We start from the raw sequence: 19,861 nt of genomic DNA on the forward strand, positions 1-19,861 counted from the left end.
TACAGACAGCCAGCACTGATTTGCCAGCCCTGTGGGGAGCTACTTTGAAAGATCCTCCCAAGACAAGCCTTCAGGTGGCTGCCATCCTGGCCAAGCCCTTGCCCCTGATAGAGACCTCCTGAGTCAGGAAAGCCCAGGCAAGCTACTCCTGAATTCCTGACCCATAGAAACTCTAAATGATAGTAAATGTTTATTGTTTTAAGCTACCAAGTTTTGGGGCAGTGACGGATAACTAACATAGTACATATAAGCTCTGTGCTGGGGAGAGCTGAGGGTCAAGTTAGAGAAGTCAGTTTTTGCTTTTAATCCATAGAGTAAACGTTTTTGCAGAAAAAAAAAAAGGGATTTTTTTTTTTTGAGTCCGAGTCTCACTCTACCACCAGGCTGGAGTGCAGTGGCACGATCTCGGCTCACTGCAACTTTTGCCTCCCGGGTTCAGGTGATTCTCCTGCCTCAGCTTCCTGAGTAGCTGGGACTACAGATGCATACCACCACACCCAGCTAATTTTTGTATTTTTAGTAGAGACAGGGATTCATCATGTTGGCCAGGATGGTCTTGATCTCTTGACCTTTTGATCTGCCCACCTTGGCCTCCCAGAGTGCTGGGATTACAGGCATGAGCCACCACACCCAGCTTTTCTTTCTTTTTTTTTTTTTCTTGAAGGAAACATTGTAGTTTATGAGAAGTGCTTCTCAGGAAGGAGAAAGTGTTCACCACTCAGGGTCTGGAGCTGGTGCACCCCTGAACACATGAAGTCAAATACTTCAAAATCCATGAATACAACAAAGTCTCAGTTTATATGGCCTGTGGTTTTCAGGGGGTGAGGGGGTCTTGTGACATTCAGAGGGGAAGGATGAAGCATTGTGATGTGCAGTGGGGGAGAGGAAGGTGTTCCTTGCCGGAAATTAGCAAATTTCAATCAGGCTTTTAGAAAAGTATACAAAAACATATCTTTGAAAGAAGTTGCAATATTTGTTCAGTAAAATGTACAGGATCTCCAAATGGGTTATAGTCTTTGTCCAAGGAAGTAAAGCACTGAAGATCCATAAAGCAGTCATGGTGTGGTTTCAGCAGAGTAAAATACTCTGACTCTCGTTATATTGAGATTTTCGAGTTTTAGAATATGTGAGATGACGTTTAGCTGACCATGTATTACCATCAGCATGAGGCCACCAGTGAAAGCCAGACCATAAGGATCAGGAGTGGAGCAGAGCCAGGGTGGCCAGGGCTCAGGGCCAAGTGAGGACGCTTGACAGTTGCTCAAACACGGCTGCTCAGATATTTTTAGAGGGACTGTTAAGCCTCTATGACTGGGATAAGAAGCTCCCTGCTCCAGTGTGGGATTCTCCAGGCCTATTCTCGGAAACTCAGGCAGTAACAGGGTTCTGGTAGTGCTTGCCTACTCCTGGGACATTTAAAAAAAAAAGTCTGTTGACTGAGTCAAGATAAGGCCACAGATGTCAGACCACAGGGATTCTGGTCCTCACCATGAGGGCTCCACACCCTCTGTACACAGGCAGTCTAGTGTGGGGTTTCCAGTTTCCCTGGGAGAAGGCAGGTTTTTTTCCATCTCTGTATGTGTGCCTGAGTCATCCAGACAATACGGGATGACTGGATGAAGGTGCCCAGCAAGGCTGGGCATGGTGACTCACTCCTGTAATCCCAGCACTTTGGGAGGCTTGAGGCAGGCGGATCACTTGAGGTCAGGAGTTTCAAGACCAGACTGGGCAAAATGGTGAAACCCCATCTCTACAAAAAAAAAAAAAAAAAAAAAATTAATGAGGCGTGATGGTGCACACTTGTAATCCCCAGCTACTCTGGAGGCTGAGGTTGGAGAATCACTTGAACCCAGGGTAGGGGACAGAGGTTGCGGTGAAGTGAGATCGTGCCATTACCACTACGGGTGACAAAGCAAGACTCCATCCCAAAAAAAAAGAAAGAAAGGTACCCATCTAAGCTGATGACACTTAGAAGTACTATTATTTTCAGGATGTTAAGTCAGGTTACCTTTCCAGTAACCTGGGCCTCTTAATAGTTTTTTCTTTTTCTGATTAAAAATAAAATGCAACCAGTTCAAAAAATAAATAACATTAGAGGATTGTGAAAAGGCAGTAATGTCTTCATCCAGGCACTCAAAAATATGGGTCATTTTTATGACTCTCATGGGTACATCAAATAAATAAATGAAGGGTATAGCCTAATCAAGACCGATTTGGTTGCAAGAGCCAGAAATCCCACCAAAACAAACCAGCAAGCAAAGGCAAAACAATTAAACAAAACCCCCCAAAAAACAAAAGAAGGAAGAAAAGGATGAAAGAAAGAGAGAGAGAGAGGAGAAAGAAAGGGAAGGAAGGAAGGAAGGAAGGAAGGAAGGGAAGGAAATTAATTTGTGGGCTTTTGCCATGGAAGTTTGACTGAACTGCCATCTTCCACTCTCCATATTTCTTGGTTCAGATTCTCAAGACAGAGAATTTGATTGGCCAAGAGCAGTTCAGATCCTTCCAAGACAGGCAGTCTAGGATAGAGTGGTGGCAGGGCCTTTCCCTCTGGGTTGGGAGGGTCATTATTAGATGGGAGGTCCATGAACTGGGCAGACGCTCCAAAATGTCTACTTCCATGCTGGTGGGGAGCACTGTTCAGCTTATAACCATGCCCACATCTGTGATCTTTTAGAAATCCAAAGCTTTAAGGTGGTCTGATTTAGCAAAAAAGAAAGTTATTATAAATATTTAATAGTTGTGACATATTTCATACTAGGAAATTATCTGTTATTTATCTGACATTCAAATTTAACTTGGCATCTTGTATTTTATCTGGCAACTTGACCCAAAGGTGAGGGTTATCCTTCTTCATTGGAGCTGTCATGAAGAAAGAATTGGGAAAATGTAAACTCTCAATCTCAAACTAAGTTTTTCATGCCCAAGGGCTGCTTGTGTTCATGTCCTGTTTATTTTCTGTGATCTATTTTCATTTTCAAGAGGAGCAACCTGGTTTGATGAGAAAACAGAGACCCTGACTCTGAGGTCTGGATCTGCCACTTACAGACTGCATGATGCTGAGCAAGCCAACGAGGTACCTCTGTCTCCTCATCTAGAAACCAGGCATCACCATGCCTATTTCAGGAGAGTGCTGTGAGCTCCATCCCTGTTGTTCCAAATGGCAGCACATCCTTTGTTTTTAAGGCTGAATATTCCATTGCATGTATATATAGGTATATATATAAACACACACACACAGACATGCACATACTATATATACATGCATATATATACATTTTCTTTATCATTTCATTCATTGATGGAGCACTTAGATTGTTTTCATTCTCCGGCTATTCTGAATAGTGGGGCAGTGAACATAATAACACAGATATGTCTTTGAGATACTGAATTTAATTTCTTTGGTAAATATCCAGAAGTGCTCAGTGAAATAAGCCAGACAAAGAGAGACAAATACTGCATGATCTTACTTATATGTGGAATGTGCAATAGTCAAACTCATAGAAGCAGGGAGTAGAAGGGTGGATGCCAGGGAATGATGGAGAGAGAGGGTTATAGGGAAATGTTGGCCAAGGCGCACAGTTTCAGCTATGCTGGACAAATAGGTTTTGGAGATCTAATGTGCAGGATGGTGACTGTAGCTGACAATACTATGTTTCATACTTGAAATTTGCTAAGAGCAGAGATCTCAAATTTATTGTTCTCAGTATACACAAACACACACACACAATGTAACTATGTGAGCTGATGGATATGTTAATTGTCTTGACTGTGATGATTATTTCACAATGAATACATACATCAAATCATCAAATTATGTAACTTAAGGATGTACAAATTTAAAAAAATCATTTAAATATTGTTATGAGGAAGAATACCGAGGGGGATACCAGCCATGCAGCAGGTTCTCAACTAACACATGTGCTCCTTCTCTTTTCCCACCCACCATACAAACAGAAACAACAGTATCTACTATTGTTATTGAGTAGCTATGATCATGTATATGCCAGCTATGGGATAATGTGCTGTTGAAGCATTGTCTCATTGAATTCTGGCAACAGTCAAGGGAGAGAGCTACTATATCCCTGTCTAATTTACTGATGATGAAACTGAGACTTAGGCTGGTAAAAGAGCAGTCCAGAGACACAGAGCTTCTAAACAGCAGAACTAGGATGTAATCCCAAAGCTGGGTGTCTCCAGAGTTCAAGCTGCCAATTTTCATTGCTTTTCCTCATACGCAGAAAGCACACATCCCATTGAGTGGCATGTGGAAAAGTTGCAGTGGTGAATCTACCCTCTGTTCAAGTATAACTGGGCCTGCAACCACCCATTGACTAATATTTGCTGAGTGTTTATGCCATTGCAGGCTCTCTTCTGGACTCTGGGAATGCAGTGATGAGCAGGGAAAGTCCCTTCATAGAATTCCAATCCCACTTAGGAACAAACAGTAAACAAACAGACACAGGCAAGACTGAGCATCATATTGCATATGTGATATAAAGAGAATTAAAGAGAGGAATGAGAGCTGTGACTGTGGATTAGAGAGTCAGAGAGGGATGTTTTAAAGACGATGTTCCTGGAGCATTTCTCTGAGGAGGTGGCCCTTGAGCCAAGACCTAAAGTAAATGTGGGGAGATGCAGACGGAGAGCTGGTGGCCACAAGAACGAGCCAGGAGTGATGTGGGCTCAGCTCAGAGGCCATTGTGAAGCTGAGTGTGCACGGCAGAGAGGTAGGAGATGAGGTCAGACCACAGCAAGGAGGTGGGGATTTATTCCTTGGTGGTGGGAGATACACAGCACCAACCACAGCTTCCGAAGAAAGCCCCCCTTTCTCCAAGGCACGGAAGCCTGCATGAGGAAACCAATCATGCCACTTATCGCCCCAGTTTGAAAAGTAATTGCAGACACATGTGTAAAGGGCAGGGCAATCTTTTCTGCCAATTATGCGCCCTGTTATTAGGCGATTAGAAGCTGGCGAAGTCTCGGTGTGAGGGATTAGCTGCAGTCTCCTCTCCCACCGCCTCTGCATTTCTGCTTCTCCTGAGGGCACACTCTTCCTTCCCCAGGGAATGGTCCCAGCTTGAACAGGTGCCTTTCCAAATGATGTCCTCTAAAGCAACTTGTCCTTGTTTGTGAAAGAAAAACGAAGCCGGCAAGAGACCCTTATAAAACTGCAGTTGAGAAGCAAGGTGACAATATTGCAAACTTTTGAAGGGTCTTGTCTGAGTGTTCCCAGAGCTGGGAATCAACCAGATTGTGTTGGTCCTCGACACACTTCCATTCATAAGCTGCTTTAGTGTTTTATTCAGTTCTTGGGCCTGTGTACACCTGCCCATTTCTGTGGGTCTTTTCTTCTCTGATTTATCCATCTTTTCAGTCTTTAAGTCAATTCTTAACTGAGCACCTATTTTCTGCCTGGCACAGAGCTGTTTTTTTAAATTAACAGTAAAATCTAGTGGTTAGGAGCCTTAGGCCCAAACAGTTCTCAATGCAAATCCCAACTCAGCACCTTTAGTTCTTCCTACACTTAGCTATGTCATCTGAATGGTGGGGACAGTGGAAAGATGGGGTTCTCTGTCTCTCTAATGCCCTTCATTCATTCTCATTTTTAGCTCTGATGGAGAGGAGACTTTGAGATTAGCACCCCAACCCAGGGTAGAGGTCAGTAGTGGCAAAAGGACATTGGTTGGTGTGAAATGTCCCACTCTGGAGGTGAAGATCTAAGAGGAGGCAGCTCTGCAGGGCCTGGCCTCCAGGGAGAGCAGGACATGTGAGCCTAAGAGAACTGCATGAAGCAGGAAGGCTGGGAGGAAGAAAGAGGGAAGCGAAGGGAAAAAGGAGCCGAGACAAGAGAAGGGGCTTCCAGCACCATCAAAGAGGAGACCCTGGGGCCTGAGTAAAAGCCAGCTAAGTCATCCTGTTCCTGGGCTTCCACGGAGCATGGTTGGCTAACGGTGTAATCTCAGGAACCAGATTGCTTGGGGTCAAATCCTGATTCTGCCCCTTATTAGCTGTGTGAGCTTGGACAAAGAATCAAACCTCTCTGTGCCTCAATGTCTCCTCTTTACAAACTGAGCCTAGTAATAGAACTGACCTTGTCGGATGGCTAGGATTCCATGAGTTGATATACACAAAATACTTAGAATTACACCCACTGCAGAGTAAGCGTTAAGAATGTAGAAATCTAACTGTTCTTCTCTCTTTTTTTCCTGTCTGTGTTTCACCAGAAAACTTGCCGTCTGGGATATTTGTTTGTTTTGTTCACTACTGTATTCCCCGTTCTATTTCCTAGAACAGTGCTTGGACCCAATCAATATTTTTTTAAGGTTTGTTTGAATGGATGAATACATAAAAGAATGTGTGCGTTACTATTCCATATACTTTGTGTTCTAATCAACTCTGTGTGATAGTCAGCTGCCTGCCCAATCTTTCAGATGTCGTGGGCATAGGGACAGTGTAGCATGATAGTGTTAATTGTAGGTGGGGCATGGTGGCTCATTCTTGTAATCCCAGCACTTTGGGAAGCTGAGGCAGGAGGATCACTTGAGCTCAAGGGACCAGCCTGGGTAGCATAAGGAGACCCTATCTGTACAGAAAATACAAAAATTACCTGGGCGTGGTGGCATGCACTTATTGTCCCAGGTACTCAGAAGGTGGAGATGGGAGGATTGTTCAAGCCCAAGAGGTTGAGGCTACAGTGAGCCGTGATTGTACCACTGCACTCCAGCCTGGGTGACAGAGCAAGACTCTGTCTCAAAAAAAAAAAAAAAAAAAAAATAGTAGCACCTGCTTTTTGAGGAGGGAAGAGCATGATACCTGGCCCCTGCCCAGCACAAAGAAAGTGCCCAGTCAGCCAGACATGGTGTCTTATGCCTGTAACCCAGCACTTTTGAGAGTCTGAGGTGGGTGGATCACAAGGTCAGGAGTTCATGACCAGCCTGGCCAAGATGGTGAAACCCTGTCTCCACTAAAAATACAAAAATTAGCCAGCCATGGTGGTGGGCATCTGTAATCCCATCTACTCGGGAGGCTGAGGCTGAGAATTGCTTGAACCCGGGAGGTGGATATTGCAGTGAGCCGAGATAGCTCCACTGCATTCCAGCCTGGTAGACAGAGAGAGACTCTGTCTCAAAAAAAAAAAAAAATGCCCAGTCAAGTTACCTGCTAGTGACGTCATTGCTTTGTGTGGTTATCCCCTCTTTCATGACACATGAGTGCTTACCGTGCCTTTTTGACCATGGTGCAGAATCAGTGATTGATATGATTAGAGATGAGGGATCTCACTAAGACTAGACAACCTGGATTTTCCATTCCGTGGCCTGTAACTCCCTGGTAATGACTCCCTGGAATCAGCTAGGATTTTACTATCTTGTGACAGTTTACCACTGTTTGTATACACCCTACCTTAGATTCCACAAAATTGGCAGTGCTTGAAATACTTGGAAAGTTCCGGTCCAGTGAACATTCCCATAAACTGTGCAGGTGTCCAGTTCTGCCACCCAGAGGCTGATTCCAAATCCTTGGTGACCATTCTCTTCTCCTAAGATGCAAACTTCTGACATTGCTGGGTAACACAGGCCCTTGAGTCCTGACTGATTCCACAGAACAGAAGGATTGAAGGGGATCTGTAGAATAGCCAATTCAACCCTCTCATAATACAGACTAATACGTGTTTTACATGAACAAGCCGTGTAATTTGTGTAACAGTCTATGATATAGAAACAGTCACCAGCCTGTTTTATGAAAGGGGCATCTGAGACTCAGAGAGGAGTTAGCAGTTCTACAAAGCTAGAGGCATGACCTGTTTATCTTTCTATTGATGTATGAAGAGAGGCAGTACGGCAAGCTGGTCAAGCGTTTGTGTTCTAGAGCTGGGAGCTCTGGATTCAAGCCCCTTTTCCACTAGCTAGCTATATGCCTCAGTTTACTCATTTTAAAGTGAGAATAGTGATAGAACTGGCCTCTTAAGATTTTCATAAGTTATAAACAATCTGACGTGTAAAAAGTGCTTAAAACAGTGGCTGCCACATTACCAATGACTGTTAGCTGTTAGTTAATTATAACTATTATAATAAATAATAAAATAAGATATTGTACATAAATAATGAAAGTAATATGATAGTAAATTGTAAGATGAAATAATCAACTCAATTAATTCTCAATTAATGTTCGTTATTATTTCTGTAGTTACTCCCACCATGTGGCACACAGTACTTGGCAGATGGCAAGTGCTCAACAGTGATGAGTTAAGTAACCCACCCGAGTCTGGCTCTGGTGAGTGATAGAGTAGAATTTAAACCTAGGCTGTTGGACTCCAAAGGCTGTGCTTATTAGCAAGAAAGGAAACCAAGTCTTTAGGAACAGCGATCTGTTTTCATTGCAGCAAAAATAAGCCTCAGAGACAGGCTCAGGATCCAGGCGCTCTGACTCCCAGGTCAATGCTTGCTTCTCTACGCCATAGGTTCCTTCACCCCAGGGCAGGTTTGCCTATCCCTGGTTATCAGCAAAAGGAGATAATCGTATTTCATATGAGGCTGCTTATGATTCAATGAGAAAAGCATGAGCGTATAGCACTTGGAAAGGTGCCTCACACTTAATAAATGTCACAGCTCTCATGATTACTTTTCATGTGTGCCTTTATTAATGCATAGATGTTATTTTGAAGACCTGTGTGTGCTTGCTACTGGGCTTATTGAGGATGTAGATAAGAATCAGACTTGGTTCTTCACCTCAGGCAGCTCTTGGTGCAGTGGAGGACTCCAGTAAATGAACAATGACATGTTCTAAGTGCATTTAACCCCGCCTGGGTAGATCAGGGGCAACTTCCTGGAGGAGGTGGCACTGGGGGTAATCCTTAATGATGAGCTGTGGCCCACACACTGGACCTAGGCCTGCACAGGAGAAAGGTGATACAGGTAATTCCAAGGAAGCAACATGTGTGAAGATCCTGAGGAAAATATGGTAGCCTCACAAGAGGTGGGGTCGATGGGAGATGTTCTCTATGGCTGGTACCTGAGCTTTGTTGTGGGAGATTAACATAGAAAAACAGCTATATAGGATCTTTATGCATGGAATTGAATGCCAGGTTAGGGATTTGGGCTTTAACCTAAGAGCAATGAGAGGCCACTGAAGGTTGTACATAGATACCACAAAGACCGTGAACAAATGCTGTTATTAACTGCTGAGTAAAATAATGCGTGGATTGTCGTAGACACTTGATATTTATTGGTTAAATTAAAAATTGCCCTGGCAACAATATGGAAATCAGGCTGAGGAGTTTGGGGAGACTGGCAACCTACAAACCAATAACTTAGCTTGATTCCGGAAAGGTTCTTCTTCTTCTTCTTCGTTTTAAATTATATCTTGCTGCTTCTTACCAAAACAGTTGCTGAATGAATGAATGAAGGAATGAAGAAAGTGTTGTCATCGTCTACATTCTTTTTTAAGAGAGAAGCAATTATTGGGCATCCAAGGCAATGTTAGCCAAGAGCACTAAAATAAGTTCTAGAATAAATAACCATTTAACCCCCAAAGAATAGTAACTGGGCTGTAGGCACCTTGTGGGAATATGCTGAGACCTGTCTCTTCACCCAGAGGCTCCGTGACAAGCAATGAGAATTCTTTGTCTTCTCTCTTGATGCTCTCTGATCGTCAGAGTCTCCCAGGGACAACATGAATCAATAGATTCATTACACGAACCAGAACCTGGCACTCTGAAAAGGCTTTAGATGAATTCCTGACCTGTCAAGTAAGAGAAAATAGTATTGAAAATACTCTACCATGTCTTGCTCAGGTGTGCCCTGGTTCATCTCAGTCTCTCCAGATTCATCTTGGGACAATGGCATCCTCAGTCCACCTAGGGCATGTCCCACGGCCCACAGGAGTTTCGTCTTGGCAAAGAAAATAGGTTGCTATCTATTTGGCTTGCCTGCAGGACCCCTGGGCCCTTGGTCTTATGGTGTATATAACATGAGCTTTCTAAATGTGCATGCTTACTCCTGGCTATATTTTTGCATAGTGGTTCCTTGGCAGTATCCTGCCATCATTGAGCGTTGGACCGCTTGATATTCCTGATAAGATTAATGTGTTTAGAGAGTCACTGGCCCATCCACTCTCACTGGCTGTAAGATCACCTGTTCATTTATTTCTTAAGAAATATATTATTAAGTGTTTATCATGAAGCAGGTATAGTTCTAAGTAGTGGAGTCCAGTAATAAATTAAGAGATATTTAGTTGCCTTCATGGACCTTATATTCTAGTATGGGAAACACACATAAAAAGCTAATAATAAATAAAATGGTGACAAATGATAGGAAGTGCCATGAAGGAAACAACCAGGACATGAGCCAATGGAGGGTAACTGGAGAGGGTCAGTGCCTCTTCTGAACAGGGGACATCAAAACAAATTCTGGGAGGCTGAAAATGACCTACAAGTAGGGGAAAAAAGAATATTCCAGATGGAGTGACTGGAATGTGCACAGGGATGGGGAAGAGCTCAACAGATTTAAGAGCCAAGAGAAGAGCAGAGTGCAGTGAGCAAGGGGGAAATGGAAATGGAGTGAATCTGGACAGAGAGGCAGGAGAGAGCTCTGTAAGCCCTTGTGGGCTGGGGTAAGCTTCCGCTTTCTGTCATACACTAAGAAATAATTTAATGAGTCAACATACTCACTTTCAACTTTTATGCATTAGAAACAGGACCAGCGTAGACAATTTCCATTTCCATTTGGAACACTGGGACTGAATGGGAATGCATAATAGGACTGCACTTGGAGAACCGCTGCTCTGGGAGATGGATGCTGAAGTATAAGAGATGTACTGTTGGATATTTCATTTTTCTGCAGTGAATATAAGTATTAGAAACAGCAGACTTGCAGAGCTAAGGGGGAACTCTGTGATGCACCTGCACTCTCTCACTGATGCATCCCACTCCTGTCTATTAAATGTCTGCTCAGTGCCAGGCAATGTGCAGGCAATGAATATCTGAGAGAGAGGGACAGACATCATCCCTGACCTAATGGAAATTGCACACCAGTCATTTCAAATCCACAGAAGCTCAGATTAAAAAACAATAGAGTCTTAAGATTTGCCTTTTATGGCTCTCATTTTGTTAAATTTTGACAGCTGTCACACATTCAGAATCATTAAATTGTGGTTTTCTGTGCTTAACTTACCTCCACCGATTAACTTTCCCCAACTCATTATGGTGGCCCTGACCTTGGTCTATTCATAAAAGACCATAGAAACCATTAACCGGATGGGTTGCATTTTATAGGAGCAGCACAATTTTATCAACTAGAGGAAATGGCAGATTTGGATTACATTGTAAATAAATTTATCCAATGCAAACATTCACCAATCTGCATTGCATTGTAAATACATTTTCTCAAGTAATTGTTAACTGCTGGCCTTACCATTATGTTGGGATAAGAAAAACAACCAGAGAAATTCAGTAGCTCTGCAGTAAATGTTGAAGAAGGAAATGGGATTTGCAAGGGGACAGTCAGCTTGGATTAGATGGATAGAAGGAGAGGGCGGTGAGTCAAGGAATTATGGAATTGGATTCGTGATAGACATTAAATGTTGGCCATACCCATGTAAATATCTATGCTAGATTTAAGTATTCAGCTTTTTGCCCATTCCCTAGCTACACATAATCCCAAGAAGGGGGTTCATTAAGGTATAAGTCAGCTGTTTCTGGATAAAACAAATAATCACAGCAATCTCTGTGTCATATGACAGTAAAGATTTATTCTACTGGATTAGCTAGGGGTTGGCAGATTTGATCTAGGCTGGGCCTATCTGCTTCTCACTGCAGAGCTGAGATGGGATGGATTGTCTCAGCTTCACGTTTCTCATCTTTCTTGGACCAGCTGGGCATCCAGGCAGTGTTCCTTTCATGGAAATGACAGTGGCATGAGAGAACAAAGGGCCCTTAAGACCTATGCTTAGAAGTGCACACTGCCACCTCCCCCTCATTCTATTCACCACTGCAAACCAAATGGACAAGCCCAAAGTCAAAGTGGAGTATATTTGTTCCACCTTTGATGAAGCAAGAATTAGATCCAGGTGGAGGTGAAGAATTAGGGCTCAGGCCAGGCACAATGGCTTATACCTGTAATCCTACCACTTTGGGAGGCTGAGGCAGGTGGATCACCTGAGGTTGGGAGTTCTAGACCAGCTTGACCAACGTAGAGAAACCCCATCTCTACTAAAAATATACGAAAAATTAGCCGGACATGGTGGTGCATGCCTGTAATCCCAGCTACTCAGAAGGCTGAGGCAAGAGAATCTCTTGAACCTGGGAGGTGGAGGTTGCAGTGAGCCGAGATCGCGCCATTGCATGCCAGCCTGGGCAACAAGAGCAAAACTCCATCTCAAAAATAAAAAGAGGGCTCAAAGCAAATCTGCCATATTCATAAGTATGTTTTGATTCATCTGCTATTGCATAGGCCCATGTTATGTGCCAGATACTGTGTGTGGCAGCAGGAGAGATGTCCATGTCATATTCCTGTACCACTCACTAGTTAGGAACCTGATGAAAAGAGTTCTTGCTCTCGTTGCCTTCTATATATCGTGTGTAATCATCCGCTGAGAAGTCTCTCTTCCTCGATTCTGGCCCTCAATTCAATCCATCTTCCAATGTGACTGGAATGATCTAACTAAACTGTAAATTAGATATGAAATCTCTGTTTAGATAGTTTAAATGATTCCCTCTTGCCTGTAGGATAAAGTTGAGTCTCCCAAGGTTGATGTTGAAGCTGGTTCTCATCTGAACCCCTAAACTGCCCAGCCTTGTCTTCGGCCAGCCCTCTGGTCACCAGCCACTTCCACAAATGCCTTTCTTTCTTCACTTTCCCTTTGTTCTAGCTCAGTGATTCCTGATTTGGGGACCAGAGACAGGCAGATTGGGACTTGAGGATCCTGAGGTCATTGTAAGAAATCTCATCTAAATACACAGTAAGCATTGCTTATCAAGTAAATAAATAATACCCCCGGACACAAAGATAGACACTGTCATTTTAGACCTTTACCTAGATGAGACTGTAAAGAATAAACTTCAAATTCTGCTAGAAGGAAGGGTTGAATTATGAACTTTCTTTTGCAGTTATTTCTTTTCTCATCAATGGATATGAAAAATACTACATCTGCCAAGTGGAGGCCCATGATGGTTTTTGACACATAAGGGAAACCAGCAGTGAATCCTTTGTCTCTTACTTCTTTTTTTTTTTTTCCTTCAGACAGGGTCTCACTCTGTCACCCAGGCTGGAGTGCAGTGGCACAATCTTGGCTCACTGCAACCTCTACCTCCCGGACTCAAGTGATCCTCCCACCTCAGCCTCCTGAATAGCTGGGACCACAGGCATGCACCACCACTCACAGCCAGGTTTTGTATTTTTTGTAGAGATAGGGGTTTTACCATGTTGCCCAGGGTGGTCCTGAACTTCTGGACTCAAGTGATCCACCTGCCTCAGCCTCCCAACATGTTGGGATTACAGATGTGAGCCACTGCACCCGGCACCCACGTCTCTTCTTAAACACTTCTTGATCCTCCATAGCTCTGGCGACCTTGACTGTGTTTCGGCACCCCGTGTAGCACATGATAAGAGAATTTCTCCCGATTAGTCACATTTTCAGCCAGGCGTGGTGGCTCATGCCTGTAATCCCAGCACTTTTGGAGGCTGAAGTGGGCGGATCACCTGAGGTCGGAAGTTCGAGATCAATTAGTCACATTTTCTTAAGCATGCACACCATGCCTTATAATTTATTTCCTTGTTGCTTAACTCAGGGGCTAATATGGAATAGGCACTTTAGAGACATTTTTTGAATGAATAAATAAATATTTGTGAATAAGTAGTTGAGAACTCTCTGGAGCATTGGTTTTCAAAGTATATATTCGAAGGGCTTGTAAAACACAGAATGCTAGACTCCACCCCAGAATTTCCCAACCAGTAGATCTAGGGACCTGACCTGCCTGGGAAATTTCACTGCTCGCAAGTTCCCAGGTGATGCTTATGCTGCTGGTCTCTGTCCATATTGTAAACACATTGCCTTTCTGAACTGGCTCTGAGATGATTTTCTGTGTAAAAATAACCCCAGCCACTAATTTTGGGTAAGGGAGACACCTAGAGGGGGGTTTTAACTGCTTCTTATTCACAAGATAAAAATTGGTGTCTGAATGTCCAGTTTTGCTGGTCATGAGTGACTGAAGTCCTAAAGATAATTGGGCCAAAAACTGAGATGGCCTAAAAGTCACTCCTGGTTTCATCTCCTTTGCGAGTGCGGAGGTCATGCTTGTATTAAACATATTCACAGAGGACACTGTATTAGGGCAGAACCCTAAAAAGATGAAGGAGTGTGTTTTGTCTTATTCTTAGATGTGTGGGCTGTGCCTACGTCCCGGAAATTTAGAAGGATGTCACACCCTATATCTCGTCCACAAAAGATCTTTAGACGCTGACATGCTTAAACATGTTCTTCACTGTGTCTAGTTCTGGTCTAGACTATTGTGAGAAGACCTTGCGTCATAGGGAGCTACATGTGATGAGCCTCTCAGCATCACACATTTTGCAACACAAAAGCCACTTAATTCACCCCCTCACAGCAAGTCTACTAAGCACCTGCCATGCTCCCGAAACACAGCACTGAGCGGCGAAATATACAGAAATGAACTTATATTCCAGAGGAAGAGACAGACAACAAGCCAACAGATGTAATCACTCATTAGTTATTGCTACAAAACAAACCACCTCAAATTTAAAGCAATTGTTTATTTTTAGGTCAAATACCTGCTGATCAGCTGAGCTGGGCAGATTCTGCTGGGCTTGTTCAAACATCTGTGGGTCCATGAGGGGCTCATCTGTCTTCCTAGGACCAGCGGGATAGCCCACAAATGCTCTTTTCGAGGCATCAGTAGCAGCGCTTGCGAGAGCAAGCTAAAACACAGGGGGTTTCTCAGGACCTGGGCTTATAACTGGCACCCCATCCCTTCTGCTTCATTTCATTAGTCACAGAAGTTGCATGGCTAAACTCAAAGCCAAGGGGCAAAGGGCACAGATGCAGTTTGGAGTGAAGGATTGAGATGATAACGCAAGCCACAGTGTATAGCAGAAGGTCAAGTAACATAGAGGGCTGCGAAGAAACACAAAGCAGTGTTTGTGGCTTAAGAGTGATCAGGAATGCTACTTTTGGTCAGCATTTTGGTAGCCAGGAAGACTTATAGGACGGTGTATTGTCATAATCTTGGTTATTTTTAGCAGCCGTCCCCGTTGTAGGGAGTGAGCCGTTAGCATTAAGGTATGTTGCAGTGCTGTATGATAGGGGCTTCCGTGCATGCACGTGGATCCCTGTTATCCCGGTCCCCAGGCGCGCCTAAGTGCTGTGTTGTTGCAAAAGGGCTCCTAGCTGGATTAATGCTGCTCTATACAAATGCTTCATCATAGCAGCACATTGAAAGCATAACAGAATTTGAATACATTGTCTCTGCTAGACTGTATGCTGGTCACCCCCTCCCCCTACACACACGCACCCATGTGCATGTACACATACACATGGGAACATGCACACACTCACACAGTCATCACAACCACCCACTCTGGAATGTCTTCATCAGCATCAGCCAAGGACAGGAAACAAGCTCAACCCTTGGCACCCACAGGAGGCAGCTGCTGGCTGTTGGATTATTCCCTCAGTGCCAAAGCTAGGCTGATGCCTCTGGAAAAGGGGTGTGAACCTCGACTGTGTCTAAAGGCAGACACAGCTTCTCGAGGAGCCCACAGATGCTGCAGCATCTGGGGCTTGGTCGGTAGATGATACAGGTGGGCGGTGGAGTGGGAATACATAGGGATCAACTTTAGTATTTATTTGCCACATCAATCAATTCATCAGCCAAAATAGCACTAATAGGCAACTAAATAAAAAGCAAAGCAAAACAAACAAGAATGGATTTCTTTTTCAGAAGCCTCTTGTCATTAAAATGAAATAATTTTTTCTTCCATCTTCATTGGACAAAATACGTTCTCTCATTCTTTGGTAAAATGCAGGTTTTCTGAAAGTTGAGAGGAGTAGATTGATAGATGGGAAGAGAAACATCAATATTTACAACAGTCCTGGGAGTGCTATTATGTTATGATTTCCATTTTATTGATGACAAACTGAGTCTTAGGGTACAAAAGAGACTTTCTTCATATAAGTAGAATCTGAAGATCTCAATTCAGGTCTTATCTTTCTGACAAATCTTTTTCCACCTTAGTAGGCTCAGTGTGTTTGGAACCTCATGGGATTACAGAAGTGAGCCTCAGTGCTTAAGAAGACTCCAGAAATCAACTCCTCTCATTCCTGGAAAGCCATTCTGTAGGGATTGAGGCAAGGAAGGAATAAAGACTGGCTTGTTGGGCACACCCACCTGGAATCAGGTGAGGTTTACTGGAACCACTCTGCCTGCCAGTAGAACAGCCCAGGACAAAAGCCCAGGACCTTAGCAAATGCCTAAGCAGGACTTTGCAGGGACCAGAGTCAGCAGAATTTTGACCAGATGATATCTATCTTTATTGGTAACATCAGAGTCATGAGGTCTTTCATGGCCTGGGCATCACAACCTCTCATTATTAGTCATACTGCCAATAGCCTCCTTTTATATATGGTTGATGAATTTGAGGACAAACCAGAGAATTGTCCTTAGCCAAACCAAGCTGTCTCACCCAAGATTTTTCCCCTCTTTGGGTAAGTACTGGGGCAAAAAGCACATCCAGGGAAACCAATCAGTCTGACACTGGAAATTAAATGTTCCAGTGTTGAAGGGACATGACACTTTTCACATGGCTCATGGGCTTGATGTACTCACACTACCCCACCCCAGCAACAGGGGGGCCAGCAAGTGCAATCCTACCATGATCCCAAAAGGGGGAAAACTGGAAATATTTGATAAGCAGCACTAAGGACAAGGGAATGGGAAGACCACAGAAGGCCAGCAGAACTGTGAAATTGTCCTTAGAAGGCAGCCTTGGACATTCCCTTCTCTGAGGGACTGCTTCTCTTGACTGAGCTGCTGCAGATGGAAACCTAGCTAGATCTCCTGCAGTCTAGCTCCTCATTGTGTTTTATCACCTCCCAAGCTGTCCTCTGCTCTCTTTCCCTATCACTGTTTCGCTAAGCCATGGGCTCAGTTCATCTGGCCCTGAATGACAAGATGGTGCTTTCCCTGGAATGGAGAAAAGTCTGGATATTTCAGGATGCCTTGATTTGAAGCCTGTTTGACTCTAGAGTTCTCTGGTTTACTCCCACCTGTGGGAAATGTGAGGCTAGATCTCCACATGTGGGTTCCAAAGTGTCATGATCTGTGACATCATCTGTCAGACCGTATTGGTCAGAGGCTCAGGGATGGATGGTCCTCTTTAAGCAAGGAAATGAGTGGGTGAAGCAGCAAAATTCACCTTTCCCAGTTTCATCTGGGGGTTGTTTTGCCAACATTGCCATCTGTTGGGCCAGTGCTGGCTATAGCAGCCAAGCCTCAGATGTTACTGCATCTTTATCAATGACCTTGGGACCACAGGAGATGACCTTGTGATGAAATAGCAACCAATGAAGGATCTTAAAAAGCACATCACTTTATATTTATTCAGTGGATGTGTCGTCACTTAATCCTTACCACAGCCTTATGAGTTCTGTACAATTTGTATTTTCGTTTCACCTGTGAACAAATGGAGACAGAGAGTTCAAGTAACTCACAAGTAAGTGGCAGATTTGGGGGCTGTGCCTAGACAATGTGGCTCCAGACTCCTTGCGCCTCCCCACCTTCTGCTGCATCTTGACAAAGTCTAGCCATCTCTTCCTTTAACACACACTAATTTCTGTCTCCATGTTCCAGGCCCTGTGCCAGATGCTGGAAATACATCCCAGTCCACTGGATCTTGGCATGGTCCATCACTCAGTGTCCTGCTGTATTACATGTTACATAATGCATTTATTCCAGTATGCAGCCCCATGGAAAATGATGCTGAAAGACATTGTATACATGTTTCTACAACAAAACTATGTAACTTAACGCTCCTCATTGCTTTGGCTATCAGGGAGCTCAAATCCAAATCAGAGCAAATACATTAGAATTTGGGTTTGTCATTTTGGTTTGCTGTACTTTTTCTTCTGGCCCAGATTTTCTATTTTGGTTCATAAATTCTATTGCACAAATGTCCTTTATTGTAAAACACCTTAAATTCTTTTTAAAGGAAGGCTGCATGGAAATGGTAAAGTAAGGTCTTCTCTGTATATTCTTAGATTCCTACCAGGGAAAGCAGACCTAGATGTCCCTCTTACCCTCATCGTACCCCGTGTATAAATTCCCTTAAGCAGTGACTACTGCTGTTCTGAGTACCTGGGGGTAGTTCAGAGCTTCTGAAAAGTAACATCCACATAGAAAAAAGAAGTTTCCTCCAATCCAGATCCCAGCTTTGGTGCCAGATGCACATTTGTGGAGTAGGTGGCTAGTCAGACTCTCACCTGAGCGGTTAATAAAATCTATTGCCCCTTGATGGAATTTTTTCTTCAAGCTAGAATTGATCTGTCCTCTTTGTGATTTGTGACATGGCAGGAAAACACCAAACACCATTATGACTTGAGCCACAGTGGTGGGAGAAGAAAAGGAAAAAAAAGAAAAAAATCCACTGCCAAGTCTTGCCAGGAGTAGAAAGGGCTGGAACTGCTGGGGTCATTTTCTTTGATTTATTGGAAATAAAGTGGACCTTATTAACATTTTAATAAAGAGAATCCTTTTGCACTAGGCTGGAAGTGGCCGCCAGTCCCCCGTGCAATTCCATTCTCTGGAAAAGTGGAATCCGCTGGCATTGCCCAGCGTGATTTGTGAGGCTGGGCCCCAACAGTCCAAAGAAGCAAACGGGCTGCCACCTCCGCGGGGCTCGCTCCTCGCGAGGTGTTCACCTCCTATCTGCCATGCAAAACGAGGGAGCGTTATGAAGGAATCCGTCTTGTAAAGCCATTGGTCCTGGTCATCAGCCTCTACCCAATGCTTTCGTGATGCTGCTGCTGATCTATTTGGGAAGTTGGCTGGCTGGCGAGGCAGAGCCTCTCCTCAAAGCCTGGCTCCCACGGAAAATATGCTCAGTGCAGCCGCGTGCATGAATGAAAACGCCGCCGGGCGCTTCTAGTCGGACAAAATGCAGCCGAGAACTCCGCTCGTTCTGTGCGTCCTCCTGTCCCAGGTAGGGAAGAGGGGCTGCCGGGCGCGCTCTGCGCCCCATTTCTGCATTCGGATCTCCGGGCACAGGCAGGGTGAGGGGGCTTTCGGGGGGTCGGGGCCTCCGGTCGCCGCTGCAAAGACAGATCGGGGCTCGGAAGGGAGGTCATTCTGAGCCCAGAGATCCTGGGCACCCCCCCTCCGCCCCCACCGGCTCCCACTCCGGCGTGTGTGTGTGTGTGTGTGTGTGTGTGTGTGTGTGTACGTTCACGGGAGGAGGAGAGCGCTCCCAGACCTTTTTTGCTAGCAGGGGCGACATTCTCGCCCACATCAAGTGGGGTAACTTTGGTTCCCTCCTCCGGAGGCTCGGTGCATTAGAGAGAGACTCAGTTGGAGGCGACTCCAGCGAGCCGCGGTTTCCCCCAGCCCAACGCCCAGCGGCGGAAGCGCTGCTCGGGTCCGAATTGCGGGCTGCGGGGCTGCGGGGCTGGAGAGGCCGAGAAGGCACCGCCGACTTCCCGGGTGGCCCGGGCCCCCTGGCACAGCCCGGCCGCGCGCTGGAAGGCGCCTCGGGGCAGCAGAGAGCCGCAGCCCGGCTGCTGCTGTCGCTCAAAGGCGCCGGCGCTGGCCGCGCCCGCATCGGGGTCCTTTTGCTCTCAGACCCCGGGCTCGAAAGGG

The 19,861-nt window shown here is 44.8% G+C and overlaps 1 protein-coding gene across 2 annotated transcripts in view; it reads left to right on the forward strand.

Moving 5' to 3' along the window:
- The first annotated feature begins 18,938 nt into the window (after positions 1-18,938).
- Positions 18,939-19,861, forward strand: part of CDH13 (cadherin 13) — a 1,193,479-nt gene continuing 1,192,556 nt past the window's right edge. Inside the window, exon 1 of one of the 2 annotated variants that reach the window (XM_012466156.2) lies at positions 18,939-19,208. In XM_012466156.2, coding sequence (XP_012321579.1) covers positions 19,164-19,208 — 45 coding nt within the window. In that variant the 5' untranslated portion in view covers positions 18,939-19,163. The remainder of the gene's footprint in view (positions 19,209-19,861) is intronic. The other variant, XM_012466155.2, reaches the window with a different exon arrangement.

This window comes from Aotus nancymaae, unplaced genomic scaffold (genome assembly GCF_030222135.1).
Source record: "Aotus nancymaae isolate 86718 unplaced genomic scaffold, 86718_ANA_hifiasm-v0.15.2.pri h1tg000030l, whole genome shotgun sequence".
Taxonomy (NCBI): Eukaryota; Metazoa; Chordata; class Mammalia; order Primates; family Aotidae; genus Aotus; species Aotus nancymaae.